General features: G+C 41.7%; 1 protein-coding gene across 8 annotated transcripts in view; it reads left to right on the plus strand.

The window, feature by feature from the left end:
• The window catches only part of LOC147013243 (adhesion G protein-coupled receptor F5-like), a 104,264-nt gene extending 94,178 nt beyond the window's left edge, over positions 1–10,086 (plus strand). For all 8 annotated transcript variants that reach the window (XM_085854915.1, XM_085854916.1, XM_085854917.1 and 5 more), the window contains 3 exons: positions 2,523–2,573; positions 6,900–6,948; positions 9,387–10,086. In XM_085854915.1, coding sequence (XP_085711041.1) covers positions 2,523–2,573; positions 6,900–6,948; positions 9,387–9,436 — 150 coding nt within the window. In that variant the 3' untranslated portion in view covers positions 9,437–10,086. The remainder of the gene's footprint in view (positions 1–2,522; positions 2,574–6,899; positions 6,949–9,386) is intronic.
• The last annotated feature ends 12,972 nt before the right edge of the window (positions 10,087–23,058 follow it).

Genomic DNA, 23,058 nt, shown 5'->3' on the forward strand with positions numbered 1-23,058 from the left:
CACCTTCTCAGGTGCGAAAGACAGGGTCTCGGAGCAATTGGGTATGACGGTGTGTGGTGGGACAGAGAGTGAGGGGTTGGGAATGCATGGTTTGAAAGCAAACACATAATTGATGCATTCGGCCTTATCATGAGCAGAGTCTGCTGTGTTGCCATTTGAAAGGAAAGGGATGACGGAGCAGCATACTCCAGAGACATACTTGACAATGTGCCACCAGGTGTTAGAGGAAGGAGACAAGTTTGAAAATTCAATCCTGAGGTTGGACAGATGTTGTTTCCTGTCTCTCCTGAGAGTGGACACACACTTGTTACAGGCTTTCTGGAATGATCTGAGGTTTCCTTCATTCGGATTTGCCTTCCAGGAGGAGAAGGCACATTGTTTCAAGGCAACTGCCTCACCATAGGATTCAGTTTCCCATGGGTGGGAGGATAGGTATGAAAACTGGTGATGAGATGGGTTAAATCTGTGCATAAGGGAGAGCACAGCTTTCTGTGAAAGAATTCCCAGGTTGAGTTAATATCAGCGGCAGTGGATATGGAAGATCAATGGCCGGTGCTGAGACTGTTCTCTGTGAATATCTAGAGATGTTGACCTTCACAAGCACATAATCAGATGAATCAATTGCAGCAAAGGAAGAGCGGGAGACATTATTGGGGAATTGTTCATAATCGTATTGGGCAGGAAAGATTTGCCATTGACAGAAATCCATGTCAGAAAGTGTACACATCAAGTCAGTTCCATGGAGTCACAGAAGTACTCTGCTGAAGTGTCACGGCTGGTGAGAGGTACCAACACCCGTCCAATTAGCATGGTGACAATTGAAATCACCGCATATGAGGAAACGTTGGGATGAGTGGTTAAAAGTTGGTCCATGTTGTCTGAGAGAGAATTGTAAATTGAGTTGTTACTGTTTGAAGGATGGTACAACACACAGCCAAACAAGAAGTGGGAGCGGAGGGGAAATTGCAGCCAATGGTACTCTTGGGGGATTGGAGGTGGAAGAGCAGTACATAGACAGTGAAAAATGTAGTTATTGATATACAGAGCGTTTCCGCCACCAGGATATGGTTCAAGTCGATCAAACCGGAGGAGACAATAACCAGGGAGACACACAAAGGAGTCAGGGATGTCCTGTGGGAGGAAGGATTCTGTTAAATAGATGACGTCTGGTTTATCAGCAGTGGCCTGGGTTGAGAGATCTGTCAGGTTGAAGCGGAGGCCTCGGATGTTTGAGGTCCACACAGTTAGGAACAGGGGAGGAGGGGCTGCTGGTGTGGTGCAGGAATATGGGAAGGAGTAAGGAGAGGGAGCAGGGCACACGGAACCTGGGAAGGTATGGGACAGAGTGTAAGCTGGGAAAGTGCGTGGCCGGGGAGAAGCTGGGATAGTACGGGATTGGGGGAGCTGGCAGTGTGCAAGGTCGGTGGGAATCTGTGAGGGTGTGGGGAGGCAGGGAAGCTAGGAATGTGTGGGGAGGGTGGTGGAAGCTGAGCATGGGAGGGTGGGGGAACTGAGAGGGGGAAGTCAGGGGGGAAGCTGAGAGTGGGCAGGACAAGGGGGATGTATAGAGTGGGAAGGGTACTGACATGGAGGGGCTTGACACCATTAATGGACGTGAAGGGGAATTGATTGTCCTGTACACACAACCTCTGCAAAATTGACTTCTCAGCATTCCCTAACTGGACATTCCCAAACAGACAAAATTAATGGAAGGGGTGGAAGAAACGTTTTCCATTGAAGGCATGGAGGAAAGTGTAGCTGGAGGTACAAGAGGAGGGTGGATGAACTGTTAGGGTTTTGGAGTGAAAATGTTTTGGGAAATAAAACTTGTGAAAAGAAGAGGAATAAATTGTGATCAAGAAGAAGAAGAATAGATGGGTTATTCCTGACAGCGTAGTAAGGAGCGTGAGGCATTTTTAAATGCTTTTTAACGTTTTTTAAAAAAATGCTATGAAGAGCTTTTAAAGGAAGAAACATTTCTTTCACTGAAGATTCACTTTGGGGATCTTGAAAAATGGAAGAGATAAAGAATAAAGGAGGAACTTGATTGGGGGATTGAGTTTGTATGTTATTTTCTCTTTTTGTTGGAGTGAATAAGAGTTTTTGTTGTTCATATATTCTTTGAAGCAAGGAGGGGAAAAGGATCAAGCGCTGAGGGATCAGATCTGGCAATACTTGGGAGAATTGATATGTGTTTGCATGTCAGTGGCCTGCAATCTCAGCATTCAATATAATCTAATAGTAAAATAAATTAATTATCATGGCTGAAGTAGTTGACTAAATTTAAATGCCGAATTAAATGACCTGGATTTCAGTTTGTTCAAAATTATATTGATATCTTGTATTGGTATCTGTTGGGTAATTCAGGAAAGTTCATGTTTGTTGGATTTCTTGCTTTGTTCAATCATTTTGAATGAACTTGCTGAGATTGAAATTCCAAACAAAGTTAAACGGACTTGTCTGCTAAATGTTCGATGAATTATGAGATGCAGTTTTGAAGTTTTGAAATTATTTGTTCACAGGTATTAAAGGCATTGACAAGGGTGATCTGTGGACATTCGTGGGTTTCAAACGTGAGTGAATCGTTTTGGTTTTCTGTTCAAAAAACAGACTGTGTTGTTCATTGCCTAATCTCGAGAGTATTATGAAGGCCAGTTGAAATCCAGCCCAGATCTGAACCTCATCAAGAAAAAGTTGGCTCCAACATCGTAAAATAGCCTAAAATGGCTTCCAGCCGTTTATTTTTACCTCCATCACCAAAGGTTGACGGAGGTTATGTTTTCACTCCTGTCTGTTTGTCTGTCTGTTTGTCTGTCTGTGAGCAGGTAATCTTAAAAGGTTATGGACAGATTCAGATGAAACTTGGTTAGGTTAGGTGGGTGAAAAGGACTAATTGGTTTGATTATGATGAAGATCCTTACACGAGAATCTTTTATGTAATTCTTCATCATTGAAAAATGGGGCCAAAAACAATATATGACATGATATCTCAAAAAGTTATTGATGGCTTATGACAAGAACAAGCTGCTTAGATTTTTATTAAGGTCTAGATGTCGATCCAGCCTATCAGTGGGATAAAAAACATAAACTGTTCAGCCTTGTGGAGGTATGCACTCTCCCGAGTGCCGTTCTAGTTTATAATGAGTTTTTGCCTTATTGACAGTTAATGAAACTGACTGCTTTCAAATTCTTGTTTTCTCATCTTGCTTCAGGCAAAAATACCTTTGTGTAAAAATGTTTGTATTGTACTGCCAAAGTTAGATTATGTGTGGCATGCATTTCCTGTTGGTCAGGATTCATGTAGTAATAGCTGATGTGGCACCTGCTTCCTGGTACCCACTACAGTAATGGGGGAACTTCTGCTCCTCGCTGTAATCGGGAGCGACTCCTGTAATGGACACCTACTCTTATACTTCACCGATATTAACCAACTATCATTGACAGGGATGTATTCAAGCACTGATGCTGCCATCTTCTTATTGCAAATCACTGCCACGCCATTTATTTTCCAGGTTTCATGACCAGAAAAGAACACTTTGTAATCGTCAGGTTGAAACTGCCCAAAACCAGCCCAACCAAGTTCATTTGTCCCCAAAATTTTAGTTGTTATCCTCTCAATCTCTCCCTTTATTACATCTAACTTTCCCTGATTCATTGACCTTACATTGTATGTCCTAATTTTATGAACAGTTGAGAATCTCAAAGTTTGACTTTCAGTTCGAGCACCTTCAGCCACTGGATTTCCTTGTGGGTTTGATATAGTCCCATTGTAACAGCCAGTCATACGAGTCAAAACCGTTTGCTCTTCCCCAGTAGCCATTCGGGCGAGTTCAAACCTGGGGTCCCATCATCCGGCACCAAAGCTTTATCTCTTGGATTTCTGATCATTGTTGTTTTCTTAGCAAATACAGAAGTGGTTTGCCATTGCTTTCTCTGGGCAGTGTCTGTACTACACCGGTGATCTTAGCTATTGCTCTCCATAAGAGAATCCTCTGCCTAATATCAAGGGTGTTAGGTTAGGTGGGCATTATCTGCCAGATGTCTGCATGGCCATCCACCACCTACTCCATGGCTTCACATAACCCTGATTAGGAAGTAAAATGGGGTAGTACACCTTGCCCAAGGATGGCCCATGGGTTAACGAATGCAAAGACCACCTCTTTTAAAAAGATCGCAGTTTTTACCCCATTGAACCCTGAGCCTTTGATTTCAAAACCTGAACCGCAAATCAGCGGTAGATTTGGATTCGGAGTTGCCTTCTCTTAGATGAGCTGCCCACCAAGGCTAATGAGCCCCATCTGCCCAAGGTACCTGGTTTTAAGGTAACAGTGATTCGCCTTTCAAATCTACACCCATTAGTGAAAACAACCCCACCTTGAGAAGGCCAGTGCGAGGCCAGACTGTCAGAGGCAGAGATGTCAACAATCACTTGAGCCAAGTTTCAAGTCAAGTCTCAAGTCTTTGATGACAAGTCTTAAGTTAAGTCCCATTTCTTTGCGGGCAAGTCTCAAGTCTTTAGGGCAAGTCTCCAGTCTTAAATCAAGTCTAAAGTCACCGTAGTATTACTTCAATTTGTGTTAAGTCCCACATTTACTTATGTGGAGTACAAGCTATCAAGGAATTAAGACACAGGGATTCATTTGTTGCAATGAATGTTCTGAAAAGGTGTTTACTCCAGTTTTATTTGTCACATCATACAATGGACATTTGTGGCTTTGTTCCCAGCAAAAAATAATTTGTGTTAAATTTACTTCTCATATCTTGTGGACCTACTTCAACATTTCATGTACACAATACGAGTCAGTAATCTCAGCTTGTATTTAATTGGTTTACACGTTGAACCAAAGCATTGAATATGTAACGGGTAAGGAGATTTTAAAAATGTACTTGTATATTTATTATAGCATGTGAAAATGAAACATCAAACTTATTAACTTCAATTGTTGTCTTTAAAGATACTATACTTTTCCATTATCTCTTCCTTTTATAAAGATAAGTCATGATATAATTTACAACTATTGATGAAGTTGAAATAATCCAAGTCACCTGACATTTTAATCATCACAAAATATTTCTGTGGTGTCGAGATATGCGTGGGGTTACTGATCAAGGGCCAAATTTCTCTCGGCATGAATGTTCATAATTTGAACAAAGTTGTTTCCCACATGGCCATGTTGGTAGGATTGGTGCTTGCCACTTGGACGTGGTGTGCTGTCTGGAGGGTGGACACTCCCTTTAACCTAAGTGATGAATGGTATACAAGCTGGCGGCTGTGGCCTGTGAGCAATGGCGTGCTGTACACACGAACATGGTATATGTGGTCATTGACAGAACTGCGCAATGGAATGAATGAAAATCATTTGCCATTTATTTTGAACCCCGTTTTAATTTGATGTTTATTCAACGATTTTTTTCCAAACATGGTCAACAAGTCATTATAAACTCAAGTCGCAAGTAAGTTGCATGTCCCCAGACACCAAGTTCAAAGTCCGAGTCTCAAGTCAATTTTGTCAAGTCCAATGCAAGTTGCAAGTCTCAAAAATTTGTGACTCATTTCCGAGTCGCCAACTCTGGCAAAAGGCTGTTTGAGATGCTGAGCTATTGAGAAATTTTATACTCCTGGAGAGATTAATTATCGGCAAAGTCACTGCATGGAATAACAGTCCATGGGGTCAAGTCCATCAATGTATGTATGTACATACATACACATACATACAGTACACACACACACACATACAAACAAACATACATACATACAATAGAATCAAGTTGAGTTTTGCGACTCATGAAGACCATCAGGTTTACACAATTTCCACTGCATTCAAAATTAGGATTACAATAACTCAAGGATCATTCAAATGAAAGCTAAAACCAGTGGCATTCCTGTGGAAATGCAAAAAGGTGAGAAGATGTTTGTTATAATTAAAATGAGTTTACTTCCAATGTATTCAGAGAAAAGGATAGACAGGATGCTATGTATAAATAAACAGAACAAACCAAGCAGTCAAGAGACACAAGTCGGAATGAGGAAAAGAAACATGATCTTGTATACAATGAGAACTATTCACCATGATGACGACAACAATTAACAATACCAGATTCACAAAACTAAGGGAGAAAGGCTCGGGCTTTAGGCAGGCACAAACACAACATGCAGGTTTGTGTGGCACAGAGCGAAGTGCAGCTCAGGCCAGAAGAATGACAATGAGGAATGGCAATGAGGAGGCCAGGAGATGAAGGAGGTGGTGAAGCAGAGGGAGAGATGTCTTCTTCTTCTTCTGCAGTCTCCAATATAATCTGCCTCCTGCATGCATGGACATGGCCTTTTTAACCTTCTGGCGCTGCTTTCATGAAGAGGGTTCTGTTATTTGTAGAATTGTTCCTCCCTCAGCCAGGGCTCTGTAGCTTATTATAACACTGTGGTCTGCAGTTCTCTGGCCTGACGGCCCATGTTGATTCCTATAAAAAGCGATCCATGTGCCTTTTGCGCCAAAGTCCTCACCTGGCCTCTCCCGTACGGGAGTTTTTACACCATACAAGCTTACCCCATTCTGCTCCATTGCTTTCAATCACTTCCCCCTCAATGCACATACTGTAATACATATGACTTACCTCTGACAAATATCAAGTACAAGGGTAAGTCTAACCTACTCGATCACATGGTCAATGCCATTCTTAACAATCTATGGATGCCCCTGCCCCCCATCGCCCATTTCTCCACAAAACAATACATACTGTTGCTAAAAAAAAAAACAGAAATGATTCCCTGCAATCACTCCTCATTGGACATCCTTAACCTTAATATACACATCACTGTCTGGCTTATTTAAACATGGTATTATAAAATAAGGAATGAAACGTCTAAATAAATCATTATAACATTGAAAAATGTTTTGCAGGCTACTTCTTCCAGTCAAAGTCCACAATCTGTCGGGCTGAAAATCAAAGGTAAGTCCTAAATGGCCTCATTTACTGTCATTTAAAGTGCATGTTCAATTCCTTTGAGTTCCTTCCTTGTTAAGGTCTCATTCATCAGCTGCTTTATTGAGATCTCATTCATCATGTTTATGCTTCAGCGGTTACTGACGTAGTCTCCGCACATGAAACTGCAAGTATTTTACAATGCACATGTTTATACGTCTTATCTAAGGTGGTGGTTAAATTCCACTGCAACCTTTCATAACAGATTTCATTTCATAACATAACCGAATGAAGCAATATGTAGTGATGACATCGATTTTCATCTAGTTTACAGAAACACTTGTCGTAAACAGTCTTGTTTTCAACTTTATACCTTCACCATGAAGGGGGAAAAAGTTAAGTTATTCAAAAAATCCTAAAAGCTGAAGGGGACTGTCAAAATAAGGGTTTTGCACACACACAAAAAAACCTTTCATGGCAAATACAGGAAGTAACAAAGAAATAGAAATAGGGACAGAAAGAAACGACATTGAGAAAACAATGAAAGCACACAGGAGTAAAAGCAACTACAAAGTGTTGCACTTCATCGGATATCTTGTATTTTCAGCTGGATGTACTTTTAGAACTTATTTTACCTTGGCAAAATAATGGTTCACTTATTACTTGCAAAATCTAACATTTTTTAGTATGTTAGTCGATTTTGTTTGTCTGTCTGTCTGTCTGTCTGTCTGTCTGTTTGTCACTCACAGGTCACAATTTTAAACGGATTTTCACAAAATTCACCACATGGTCGAGTTTGTCATTAGGAAGAAGCTTATTTTTTTGAGGTCAAAAGATCAACATAGGCCAAAGGTCAACAACTAAAGTGGTATTTCTAATATCCTCAATTTTTATCCGATTGATTTGAAGTTGATTTATATTTCAGATCACTGAATTCAACCAGCCAATTATTTTTGAGGTAAACATCGACCAAAAGGTCAACATAGTTCCAAAGTCAACAACTAAGGTGGTATTTCTAAAATCTTCAATTCTCATCCGATTGACTTGAATTTTTTGTGGTGTGGTGAGGATGTTGAGGTCGTGGAGAGATTCACTTACCTTGGCAGTGATATTCATGTCTCTGCTGGCTGTGAGTCAGAGGTCAACAGACGTCTGGGTCGGGCCTGGGGAGTCATGGATTCACTGGATAATGGGGTGTGGCGCTGCCGGTACCTGTATGGGAGGACGAAAGTCCGAGTCTTCAGGTCCTTGGTGCTTCCAGTCTTGCTATGTGGATGCGAGACTTGTATTCTGACCAAGGATCTGAGACGGAGACTTCATTCCTTTGGTACCAGGTCTCTTCGTAGAATCCTTGGCTATTGTTGGTCGGACTTTGTGTCCAACGAGCAGTTGCTGAGAGAGACTCAAATGAGATTTGTTACCTGCATAGTCCGTGAGCATCAGCTGCGGTTGTATGGACATGTGGCTCATTTTCCTGATGCTGATCCTGCTCACCAGATTCTCTCAGCGAGAGAGTCTCGTGAGTGGAGGAGGCCAATGGGCTGACCACGTGCCTCATGGTTGCAGCAGGTTGATCGGCATCTCAAGGAGATGGGGATGGACCAGGCATCTGCCTGGGGGATGGCCAGACGGAGGCCCCTGGAGTACCGGCGAAAAGTGGACGCAGCGACGCGCTGCTCTGGCACATGCTCCCATACCTGACCTGACCTGACCTGACTTGAAATTTGAAGAGGCTCTTTATTTCAGGTCACTGAATTCAAGCCACTAAATATTTTTGAGGTCAACATTGACCAAAAGTTTAACATAGGCCCAAGGTCAACATCGAAGGTGGTATTTCAAAAATGCTTAATTTTCAACCCATTGACTTGAAATTTGGAGAGGATTTGCATATCAGGTCACTGAATTCAATCACCAATTATTTTTGAGGTCAACATCGGCCAAAAGGTCAACATTGGCCGAATTTCTGAAATTGTAAATTTTCATCCGATTCACTTGAAATTTGAAGAGGAGTTGCATATTTGATCATTGAAATCAACCACCAATTATTTTTGAGGTCAAATTTGTTTTATGGATTTTGCAAGTATTGTGCTCTGCACCACGTCTTCTTCTTGTTTGTTTATTTATAATCACTTATTCTTGTGTATCAATATAAATAAATCTGCATCAAATATCATCATATTGTCTTGAGGACATATTCTGAGCTTAAATCTTGATTGTTTAAGAGCAATAATGCAATCAATACAAATATTGCTCAGAATGTGTAAAGCACTTCTGATGAAACATGTTTTGTTCACAAAGAAAAAAATTCCACTGATGCTCAAGCCACTGAATTGCCTCTAATTAGAATTGTTGACATTTTGATTGATTTGAATCATTGCTAATATTGATTATCCCAATGTAAGATAGCCTTTTCTGGCTGTTGTTCATGGGTCTCTAACTGACTTGACATCTCCCTGTTGTTGCAGCAAAAAGCAAAACAAGCAGCACTGTGCCGAAGAAGTATACACCGTTGTGAACACAACCTACAGGAAGGTTCATCTGCTTATACTGTACTATGACAGTGTCTGCTTACACTGTACTATGACACTCGCACGTGCAGATGTTTTATCTCAAAACAATAACGTCAATAACTTCCTAAATGATCTCCCATGGTTTAATTTACCTGGTAATCCAGTCTCAATGACCTTCAACATGTCGAAAAGGATCCCATTTAAGAGCCCCTCAAGCACAACTTGTCATGTGTCAATATCTTGCAATCAAAAGTTTAGAGGACTAATATCATAATTGATACCAAATACTTTTCAGCTTCATTAAAGGTTATTATTTATTTAGCTGGATGAGAGAGATGGCCATTTGGTTGAGTGGTTAAAGACTTACTTCTTTCTCCACTATCTGGAGTGCATTCCATTCCTATGGTTGTGCACTCTCACTAACCCAAGATTGGAAAGCATGATGAGTATGCCAAACACCTCTCAACATCAGAATAGGGAAGCCTCCATCCTGTAGTGTAAGGAATAAGCTGGCTGAAGGTTTTCTTTTTCAACACAGATGGTGACGACATGTTGGCTGTGCTCAAATGGACCATTAGCGACCATTACTCATCATCTTCCAAACTGTTTAATGGAAAACCATCCAAGATGTAACATAACAATTACTGGTATTAAATTTTTTTTAAAAACAACAGTATGCCATTAATTTATGGAATCTTGTACAACCAAAATGATGGACATGATAAATCAGCACTTTGTAAAACAGCTTAAAACTCTATCCGCATGGCCACTATAATCTTTATGTGGCTATTTTGCTCCACAGACTTGACTTTGTACAATAAAGATTATACAGTTTATTAGAAAGATATCTGGTGGGAATTCATTTTTATTCCCACGCTTTCGAAGAAAAGCGGGAATATTGTGATTGTCTCCGCCGTCCGTCCGTATGTCTGTACGTCCGTCTGTTTTACCCTGTAACTCCTCCTACACCGTTTGAAATAAGAACTTGAAACTTTGGGACATAGTAGATATATGTATGGGGAAGTGCACAACACTTTCGGTTTTTTGATATGACCCCCCGGGGCCGGGCCAGAGGGGTTGGGGTCATGGGGAATCAATTAAAAATATATATATATATATTGTCTTATAGCGAATGCAGTGAGCTTCATACTTAACGCGTGCACATGAGAGAATAGGAAACAACAACAACACAATACCCCTGGCTATTTGGAATCCGTGTCGTTAGCGATGACCTTTTGCTTCCGGTTATTTTTAAACGCTGTGCGGTGTTTAAACACGATTGGGTTTTATTTCTATCTTGTGAATATTACTTAACGTGTGCACATGAGAGAATAGGAAACAACAAAAACAACACAATACCCTGCCAATTGTGAATCCGTGTCATTGCCTATGACCCTTTTGCTTCCGTTTTTGTTTTGTTTCTGGATTTATTTTTTTGTTTCCGGTTTTTGTCATGGGGAATGATGCATGCCGGGAGATAAAGGCATCGTCGGAGACATGAAAGACCCAAATAATATCAGACATGGTGTATATTTCCTCCACTGATTTTAATAAAGATATCTCCCGCATCATCAAAAAATAATTTTTAATCGTGATTTACATTATTTGATCGCTGATCCCGAATCCAGGCCGAAGTAACCGGAAATTGCGTATACAGTTGTGATCAAGTTGTAGGTAAAGTCAGAAGCGAATGTAAGAAGAATTCTATGTTCACTTCTAGTATTTTTTTTTTAGATGAGATCCTGTTCTAGGCGGTGTCGTTGTTGTTGTGAAGGTAATGTTGAGGTAATATTTATTTTTGCAGATGAGATCCTGTTCTAGGCAGTGTAGTTGTTGTTATGAAGGTAATGTTGAGGTAATATTTATTTTTGCAGATGAGGTCCTGTTCTAGGCAGTGTAGTTGTTGTTGTGAAGGTAATGTTGAGGTAATATTTATTTTTTCATTGTAAAAAGACTTTAATTTGATATATTTAAGAAGCGAATGTAAGAAGAATTCTAAGTTCGCTTATAGGCTTTGCCTATTCCATATTAGGTTTTTAAATCAAACATAATCATGAGTTATACATTTAACAACATATTTTTTTTAACACATGATGATCAGAGGGTGCTTGGGAGGTAGGGGGTGCTCCGCAGATAGGGGGTCAAAATAGCTCCTCCTACACCGTTTGAAATAGGAACTTAAAACTTTTGGACATAGTAGATATATGTATGGGGAAGTGCACAACACTGTCGGATTTTTGATATGACCCCGAGGGGCCGGGCCATAGGGATCCTGTTCTAGGTGAAACTTTGGTGGAGTTTGTCATAATTCTAGGTGGAGTTTGTCATAATTCTAGGTGGAGTTTGTCATAAGGTCATGGGGGCTGATTTTTTTTAAGTGTATTTACCATTGTACTTCTTCTTCTTCTTCTTCTTCTTCTTCTTCTTCTTCTTTCGGCTGCTCCCATTAGGGGTCGCCACAGCGGATCATCTGTATGATCCGCATCGTGATTTGGCACATGTTTTACGCCGGATGCCCTTCCTGACACAACCCTGGTCGCCTCTTACGACACAGGGATATGGTACACCTATTTTAACCAGGGCGTACACTGGTACTCATTTCGCCGACCTCGGAAGGATGACAGGCTGAGTCAACCCCCTGGTGTATTAATTCAGTGGCCCAACGGGGCTTGAACTCAGGACCTTTTGGATCCCAAGCCGCTGCCCTAACCACTGCGCCAACACCAGGCTTTGTATTTACCATTGTACATGGTAAATTATTTTATAAAGAACTTACTTATGTAGCCCCCATGAGTGACAAACAGTCACTGGTTTTACTGTATTTATCTAATTGATTATGAATAATTATAATTAATATTATACACAGTTCATTCGTATGATTAAATTGATGCACAGTTCTATATTGCTGGACAGTGTTCAATTAATGTTTCATGAAATGTTGACATGCTTGCAATGACTTCTGATTTAGTAAACATTGTAAGTCTTTGGTCATAAAGCACATCAAATAGAAAAGAATAGTCAATCCATTTTGCAAGATAAAATTTCACCTCGCGTTAATGTTATTTTTAGGTTGTTTTTACCTCCACCACAAAAGGTGAACGAGGTTATGTTTTCACCCCTCTCTGTCTGTCTGTTTGTTACTTGCAAAATCGAAGATTTTTCAAGTATATTGGTCAGTCAATTTTGTTATTCTGTCTGTCTGTCTGTTTGTCGCCTAAAGGTCACAATTTAAAACGGATCTTCACGAAATTTCACCACAAGGTGGAGTTTGTCATAAGGAAGAAACCTATTGTTTTTGAGGTCAAAAAATCAACATAGGCGCAAGGTCGACAACGAAGGTGGTATTTCTAAAATCCTCAAATTACATCCGATTGACTTGAAATTTGAAGAAGATTTATATTTCAGATCACTGAATTCAACGAACAATTATTTTTGAGGACCACATCAATCAAAAGGTCAACATGTGCCAAAGGTCAACAACTAAGGTGGTATTTCAAAAATCCTCAATTTTCATGTCATTGACTTGAAATTTGAAGAGGATTCGCATATCAGGGCAATGAATTCAACCACCAATTATTTTTGAGGTCAACATAGGCCAAACAAAAGGTCAACATAGTCCCAAGATCAACAACTATGGAGGTATTTCTAAAATCCTCAATTTTCATCCGAATGACTTGAAATTTGAAGGGGATTTATGTTTCAGGTCACTGAATTCAACAAGCCAATCATTTTGTAGGTCCACATATACCAAAATGTCAACACAGACCAGATTTCCAAAATTGTCAATGTTCATCAGAGGATATATTGGATTTGCTAGATATCCGTTATTGTCGGGTTTTCCGTGTGTGTGTGTGTGTGTGTGTGTGTGTGTGTGTGTGTGTGTGTGTGTGTGTGTGTGTGTGTGTGTGTGTGTGTGTGTGTGTTCATACCTTTTATTAGCTTTTTGTTTTTCCAACTCAATTCACTGAGGCAGTCAAGTAAAATATATTCTTGCTTGCTGCTCTACAGGAACATTGTGTGTGAGATAATTGAGGTCATCCTTGAGTGATTCAAGGGAGCATTGTGGTCATCATTCAGGTCACTATTCTGCAGAGCACTCTCTGGGTTACTCAAATGCAAATTGTTGTGCCTGTGGTGTGTTTTCTGTGCGCACGTATTGATAGATAATAAACAGTTTTCTCTCAAGTACATCGACATCTTCATGCCTCAGTAAAGGGTGAAACGCCTCGACATATGTATGTGTATATATATATATATATATATATATATATATATATATATATATATATATATATATATATATATATATATATATATATATATACACACACAATTCCAGCAGTGTGTGTGTGTGTGTGTGTGTCTGTCTGTCCGACCGCTGTTTCTCGACAACCACTTGTCCGATCTAATTGAAACTTGCCAGGTATATTGCTGGGAACCTGCGTATGTGCCTTTTCAAGGTTTGATATTAATCAGACAAGTGGTTCCCAAGTTATGGCCATTTATTTACCAAACCAATGACAGGACACATTGCTTGGCGTTTTGCACCCACAGTATCTATCTTCTATCTATCTATAATTCCAGCAATCTCTGTTTGTTTGCCTTTCAAAAGGTTTGAAATTAATCGGACAAGTTGTTGCCAAGTTAGAGCGCGTTCCCCATTACGGGTTACAACGTACGGATTTCTGGATAGTGATGACAATGTATTCTAATAATTTCTCGATTTCTTATGCGCATTTTTAGATAAACACAATGCCCCAATCCAGCCATCGTTTACGAGAGCGAAGGAACGGCCTGTGTGGTTGTTGTTTCTGGCACGCAGTTTGAAAGTTTTTTATTTTTATTTTTTTGCATGTACAGGCACTCAAGAGCGAAGGAACGGCCTGTGTGGTTGTTGTTTCTGGCATGCGGTTTGAAAGTTTTTTGTTTTTTTTGCACGTACGGCTATTCACGTATGGCCACGCACGTATGGGCACACACTAATCTAAATATTTCAGGTCACTGCATTCAAGTAGCCAATTATTTTTTAGGCAAACATCGAATAAAAAAGTCAACATCGGCCAAAGGTCAACAACTTTGGTAAGATTTATAAATTCCTTAATTTTTATCCGATTGACTTGAAATTTGAACTGGTTTTATATATATATATATATATATATATATATATATATATATATATATATATATATATATATATATATATATATATATATATATATATATATATATATATATATATATATATATATATATATTTAATTAATTCAACCATCCAAATATATCTAAGGTCAACATAGGCACAAGGTGAACAACTCAGGAAGTTTTTCTGAAACCCTCAATTTTCATCTGATTGACTTGAAATTTGAAGAGGATATATATATTTCACGTCACTGAATTCAAGTAGCCTATTATTTTTTGAGGTCAACATGGACCAAAATGTCAACATAGGCACAACTTCAACAACTTAGGTGAGCTTTCTAAAATCCTCAAATTGCATCCGATTGACTTGAAATTTGAAGACAATTTATATTTCAGATCACTGAATTCAACCAGACAATTATTTTTGAGGTAAACATCGACCAACAGGTCAACATAGCCCCAAGGTAAACTACGGTGGTATTTCTAAAATCCTCAGTTTTCATCCGATTGACTTGAAATTTGAAGAGGATATATATTTCAGGTAACTGAATTCAATCATCGAAATATTTTTGAGGTCAACATTGACCAAAAGGTTAACATCGGCCCAAGACCAACATCTTAGGTGGAATTTCAAAAATGCTTAATTTTCAACCCATTGACTTGAAATTTGAAGAGGATTTGCACATCAGGTCACTGAATTCAATCACCATTTATTTTTGAGGTCAACATCAGCCAAAAGGTCAACATAGGCCCAAGGTCAATAACTAAGGTAGTATTTCTAAGATCCTCAATTTTCATCCGATTGACTTGAAATTTGAAGAGGATATATATTTCACGTTACTGAATTCAACAAGCCAATCCTTTCTGTAGTCAAATTTTGTTTTTTCTATTTTGAAAGTGCCGTGCTCAGCATGATGTCTTCTTCTTGTTTGTTTGTTTGTTTGTTTGTCTGTTTGTTTGTTTGTGTGCAGGGTATCTCAGAAAGTTGTGGACGGATCCGCATGAAATTTGGTGGACTGGTTGGATGTGTGATAAGGATGGACTGATTAGATTTTGGTAAATATCTGGATGCGAATCCAGCTACTAGAATTTTTTAAGTTTCTTCACCATTGAAAGATCGGGCCCAAAATGATATATAGCACAATATCTCAAAAGGTTGGGGACAGATTCAGACGAAACTTTGTGGACAGGTTGGGTGTGTGACAAGGATGAAATGACTCAATTTTGGTGAAGATCTGGATCCGGATCTGGATGTGAGAATATGTAATGTAAAAGTGACTCTTCACCATTGAGAGATTGGGCTAAAAACGATATAGTACCAAACGATGTGTAGCCTGATATTTCAAAAAAGTTATTCGGCCCGATATGTTCTCGTGGATCAGGCATTACATAGCAGAGGTTTGTGCTCTCCCAAGTGTCCTTCTAGTTTTAACATGTTCTGAATTCCCAATGGAGTTGCCTTTGTACATCCTGTGATGTGATCAAATTTTAACCAATATTTAATGTGTTTTTAAATTCATTAGATTGCGGAGGAAATGTTTATGAAATGTTCTTTTGGTGCAACAAGTGTATAAGTTGTTAACCTTGTGGACAATGAAGTACTGCTGTGTGACTTTTTCATGCTCTTTTTTTTTACCTGCCAAGCCTTTGAAAACACGAATGGTATGCGTGCTGTGAATTGCATGTGGAATGATCATACCAGGCCAAACTCAGAAATTCAGTTACACCATTTAAAAAAGTCATATGTCATACCTGTTTGAATTCAGGGAACTAAACTCACGACGACAAGGGTTTAAATTCACTATGAAGTAAAATAATTTGGCAAAAAAAACACATTCACTGCTGAATAAAAGTTGTTTATTTTTCAAGATCCATATATATTCACGTTTATGCTCTTCATATATATATACATATATATATATATATATATATATATATATATATATATATATATATATATAGATATGGATATGTATGTACAACCTCGGGGCCCCACCCCACCCCCACCCTCTTTCGAAAAAAATGATTTTGGACAAAGGATACAAACCAATTTCTTTTTACTGCACATTTCTGGTTCATTATTCTCTGTAAAGTTTGAAAAAGGCTACATATAAGAACCTAACCTACCTGGTTTGTTCAGATGATTATCTTGCCAGGGATCACTTTTCAATACTCCAGACCATGGCAAAAGCTAAAAAGAAAAATGAAAGAAGAAAAAAAACCGAGATCCATCAAAACCAGCAAATCTTCTTTTCATTCATTATTATCATCATAAATAACAATCTTCAGACTGTGCATTTCCGAGCTGCCATGCTCGATGGCAACAACTGACATTATATGACAAAGTTTACATGATGCAACACCCTTTGCTCTCGTAATTCTAATCGCTTGCAAAGATTCCACGAAAAGGTATGCAAAAATGCATTTCTTCGAAAAGAAATAGGAAAAGGTCAGAGGGGTGGGTGGGACGACGATTGTCAATCAGCCGAATGGGGGCAGGTCGCTCGACACATTCCCCCGAAGGACTAATCAAACCGAAATGGGTGTGGTTAATGGTGGAATATTATCAGGAAGTCGGTGACAGCAACCACCCACACATAGTTCAACAAATGACGTACTATTTAGAATGTGTGATCGTCTATAAAGTATGTGCAGTACCATGACAATGTGAGCACATCTATAAAGTTTGTGCTGCAACATTTGTAAAACAGTAGGAGGACATATACATATATATATATATATATATATATATATATATATATATATATATATATATATATATATATATATATATATATATATATATATATATATATATATATATATATATATATATATATATATATATATATATATATATATATTGTTACGAATTTGGAATTCGATTGCACAAAACATACAGGTTCCTTTAGTCAGCTATGTCGATAAGTGCATGTTCCTTAGATAGATCACCTTCCATTGTTTAAATGTTCGGAAATCGATTAGATGCGCTGCGGATCGATTTAATAGTTAGGGAACGAAACAATGGAGACGTCCCTCCCCCTCTTCTGCGAAGAGGAAGAAGAACCCTGCCGTCCCATGATTCATGATGTCAACAACTCCCTCCCACCCGTGGTTGAGCGGGGGATGGATCACGAGGGCATGAGTCACTCCGGGTGCGGGGGAGGGGGGCGGAGAAGGATAAGGACGAGATCCTTTCTTTGTTCTTGATTAGTAAGCTTTTTGCTTCGGCAGAGAGTAGTCGTTCAACAGATCTTCGGGTCCTGTTTGGCTTGGGTTAGGGTTTTCGGAAGCTTTTTGCTTCTGCAGAGGAGTTGTTCAGCAGAGCTTCAGGTCCTGCTTGGCTCGGTAGGCTTTTTGGAGAGCTGCTTTGTTTTGGAAGAAAGTGGAGCTGGTTGCTTGGCTCTAGCTGCGAGTGGTGGCTTCTTCTTCTTCTTAGTTCGTGGAGCTCTTTGTTCTCCGTTTGGTTCCCAGCTTGGTGCGACTCATCGACCTCTTCTTGGAGGTGGTTCCTTGGGGGAAGCGGCGCATCGACGGGAAGGATCGGCGCCTCGTCTCACCAGCACGTGTTGAGAAGCGCTGGAGGATTCGTGGGAGCTCGGGAAGGATCGCGGCTCACGGCGATTGGGTTCAGCTCGCTCTCGCTGGAGCCCGGGTCCGAACAACTTGAAGACCACATGAGGTGGAGAGGTTCGAGATAGGTTCTGTGTTTCAGCTCATTTGTCCTCCGAGCTGGAGCCTGTTATTAAAGGCCTCAGCCACAATTTATTGGGTGTGTGTGTGTGTGTGCGTACGTGTGTCCATGGGCCCCATCTAATAAGTAGGAAATTGGTAAGTGCTTTGTGTACTGTAAATCTTTGCATCGCATTTCGTAAAGTCAGTATAGTTCTGCTCTTACGTGCTTCCCTAGTTCCTCATTATTATTAATAAATACCCCAATTGTTAAATGTTTTCAGCTTGTCGCGTCGATTCTTTCATTGACTGAGCATTTCGTGTGTTGGGAGTTAGAAAGCCGTTGGTTTGCCGTAAAACGGGGACATTCGGACCGACGGTTCTCAGCGATTAAGCCGCTTGGAATCGCGCACGAGACAGGCTCGCCTCGGCGGTTTGTTCCGTACGAGTTCCTTCGAGGGTGGAATACCCCGGTAGTTGGATCACATGGGTATTTAGGTACATTAAAGATTGGCAATCGACCCTACCCCACGTGATCTGCCCATTGGCGTATTTCGGTTCTTGTACAAGGAGCCGTCGACTCGGACTTATCCGGGCGGCAATCTATATTCTGGACGATCGGTCGGGCCGACTCGACTTGCAGCTCCTTCAGAGCAGTCGGTTGCCGGCCGACCCCGGCACCCTAACAATATATATATATATATATATATATATATATATATATATATATATATATATATATATATATATATATATATATATATATATATATATATATATATAAATATATATATATATATATATATAAATATAAATATATATATATATATATATATATATATATATATATATATATATATATATATATATATATATATATATACACATATATACAGGGGGCTGCAAAAGTAGGTATACAGTAATGAAAAACAAAACTTGCACATAAAACGTATTTTATTGATTATACAAGCATATCAATAATAACATACCAATAATAAACATATCAATAATAAACATATTAATCCCTCAAATGTTCAAACTGTTTTCCCCCAGCATTCACACTATTGTAATACTGGTATAATCCTTACTGTATACCTACTTTTGCAGCCCCCTATATATGTATATACAGTCATGTGCTACTTAACAACTGTAATGTCCGGAGGGCAGCGGGACTCGGATAGCCATGAGGATTGTCGAACACTGTTTATTGCCCGTCCGGATGCACACTACTACAGACTACACACCGCCTCAGGCGGCGTGAACACCTTTATCCCTTGCAGGCACGTGACCTCCAAAACCACTCCTCCACGCCTCCACAACGCTCCCCGCATTGTGCCCTGCCCACACAGGCCAATACACCACACTCCTCCCACCTAAAACTATGATTATAAAATGACCATCATAATAATAAGCATATTCGGCACAGAATACTATGACATAAAAGCAAAGAGGTACAAAAACGATAATAATCAAAAAGCATAGGCACCACCCCACAGAAAACAACCAGAGCTAAAAATGGCATTAATCAGGTGGCCGTGCACCAAAACCCAGACGAGACGGCACAAAAGGAACCGTGCTTCATCTGCTACCCGCAACCCTAATGCCGTTGTCACCCGGCCCATAACTCAGCCCTCCACCTCATCACACCATATAACGTGTTGACGTGAGCGAGTTGAATTTCAAAGCAATGACAGGTGCTCGGAAACTGAGTTGCACGACAAACCCACAAAACCCCGACCGCGTTAAAGATATCAAAAAGCAAGTTGGGAAGCACAGCATCACTACGCAGCAGAAGCGCCCCCAGGCGGCTCATGCTTACATGCCCTCCGGCAAGGTTGCGATGACCTCCCGAGTGAACCTTCCCCGGCACCATCAAACGCCCCCGGCCGACAAGGCGGCACATCTCCCCCAGACAGAACCGAATCAGATAAGCATTCCGAGCCTGGAAGCCCCGTGGCGCCAGCCCGGCCGACCTTGGCGAGACCAGAGGTCTGTGCTGCACGCCACCAAACCCGTCTGCCCTTGGCCATCTCAGGAATGGGCGGTGACGCTGAACAGCGCCATCGGCGGGGCGCACCATCAACCCCATAACAAACCCATGCATCACAATCAGCCGAGATCACAACGCATGCCCGAACGGCCTTGGCGAGAACAGAGAGCTGCGCCCCAGGGCGCCAGGCATGTCTGACCTTGGCGAAACCAGGGGTGGGGGTAACGCTGAACAGCGAACCAGCCCCGGCTCTGAGCCGATCTCTGAGCCGCACACCAAAACCGCGCATCCAACCCAACCCAGAAAACCATGCACGTCCACACGGACGGTCAGCGCAGCCTGGAGACATACCAGTGTCATACAACAACAAAAACATTGTCTGCTCCAATGCAACTTCCCCTCACGTACAGCGCGTCCTCCCAGCATAATCCCCACACATGACAGGGTAGCGAACCGTGGGCTGCCCTCGCAGCTGGAGATCGGCCAGACCTCTTTATTTGCCATGATCGCCCCCAAGCCCTCCACATCACATCGATCATATCGGACATCCCATCGATTGATCCCAGCCAAACATATTATGCTCACACGCGAACTGTCGGCATTTATTTTAACAACATTAAATTGCATCACTCGAGCAACGAAAATCAAATACGCAACAATCAGCAACCCATGAATCACATCGCGTGTCCGTCTCTTGGTTGTCGTCGCGACGTTGCGATGACCTGCTTGTCGTCGATGGTCGCGGTCCGCGAACTTCTTGAATGCAACTGGCTCGCCCCAATCCCCCGCTGAAATCACCTGAACGACACGGGTGCGCCCTGTATCATGAGCGCAGCCAAAGCGCGAGAGCTCATCGCAGCTGGCATAGCTCCCGTTGCTCCAAAACCGTACACCATCGTCGCAGGAAGCAATGAACGGCAGCCCACGTTGCATCGTCGCAGCTCCCTCCTCCAGAACCTCGCCCTCGGGTCTCGAAGGAGGCACAGGTGCACCTGGAGGTACGAACTCCGAAACAGGAACCGCGAGCCCCTCCCCTCGCACCACGAACCGCGGGAGCACAACCCGCTGACCCTGATGGGCGACCAAGACGTGTGCCCTGCCAACCGCTGGTAGCACTTCACCAGTATACGTATGCAATGCGAGGGTAGCACGAGCGGACTCAACTCGACACACGATCAGTGCCCCGATCATCTCGACCTCCACTGGCATTGGTCCTGTCACCTTCGGACCAATTGAAAACAGGTTCACCATTGGCAGCATCAGTGCCCCGATCATCTCGACCTCCACTGTTATTGGTCTTGTCACCTTTGGACCAATTGAAAACAGATTCAACATCGGCAGCATCTCCTGCTCCGGGTCGCCGGGATCTCCAGGCCCAGGCTGCAAGACTCGACCCGGGGCATAAAAGTGTACGCCATGCACAAAACACCGTACCAGCAGTCGATCTCGACCCGGGACGTAGGGGTCGCTTCGCACACCGCCATCCATGACCGTTATGATGGGCACTGACTCTCGGCACACACACCGTAGACATCCCCGAGTGCTCAGACCGCCGTCCGACTGACTGCATTGCAACGCTTGGTCACGACCCACGCCGAAGACCGTGTGTGCGGCTGTGCGCACCTGGAACATCGCGCTGACCTCCAGATCATCTGCTGCGCACCGACTATCGAGACCCTGGACATTCCTCAGAGCTTGTGCGACAGCCGACACCGCGTCTGAGCTGAACTTCATGTCCTCGTCCTTTAGCCGTGGCCTCGCAGAAACCATTCCCGAGGCTTGCAAAGCAGAAATAAAACAAACTCCGAGCGCGGCCGTCGTCCACTCAATGCGACTCGCAGGCGCCGGCGGGACGTCAGGCTGCAGGACTCGACCCGCCCGAAGCCGTGCGCGCGAAACTCGCAATGCGCTTCTCTGGGACCCTCGCCTGGTGTTGAACTCGAACCGCGCGAGTTGCGCTGAGTTTCTCGCTTCAGCGATCCAATCGCCCCGGCCAAAGACTCCAAGTCAATACCGACGTAACCCAGGCACTTTGCACACGCCGATCCGAAACAGACTCGTCGCCACTGTAATGTCCCGAGGGCAGCGGGACTCGGATAGCCGTGAGGATTGTCGAACACTGTTTATTGCCCGTCCGGATGCACACTACTACAGACTACACACCGCCTCAGGCGGCGCGAACACCTATATCCCTTGCAGGCACGTGACCTCCAAAACCACTCCTCCACGCCTCCACAACACTCCCCGCATTGTGCCCTGCCCCCGCAGGCCAATACACCACAACGACGGGGTTACGTTCTGAGAAACGCGTCGTTAAGCGACGTCGTCGTTGTGCGAACATCATTTTTTGTTTTTCGTTTTCGTTTTCGAACATCGTACTTACACAAAACTACACACCTTGGCTATATGGTGTAACCTATTGCTCCTTGGATACAAACATGTACAGCATGTTACTGTACTGAATACTGTCGGCAATTGTAACACACATCCAAGAGAGACGGAAGACACGTTAGTTTTACTTTTGTGCTGTTCATGACGGCCATCGGTGTTGTTAGCGGCAGCTTACAATCTCCTCTCGCATCAATTATAGAAAGATGAATAAATAGCGTTTGGATTTTATAAATACGTAATCATTGCATCGATGTTATAATTTACAAGTTAATAAACGAGCACCTGTCAATTGTGATATATATTTTGGGAACAGTGCGATTGTTTTAACAACATTAAAAGCTTCACAAAAAACGAATTGGTGTTTTAATTTAGACTAACAACAACGATTTATTCATGGAATTCTTCAACTCAAAGTAATTTACTTGCTCGAAGGTA

The sequence above is a fragment of the Eptatretus burgeri genome, chromosome 14, assembly GCF_056783735.1.
Source record: "Eptatretus burgeri isolate ZD-2024b chromosome 14, Ebu_testis_v1, whole genome shotgun sequence".
Lineage (NCBI taxonomy): Eukaryota > Metazoa > Chordata > Myxini > Myxiniformes > Myxinidae > Eptatretus > Eptatretus burgeri.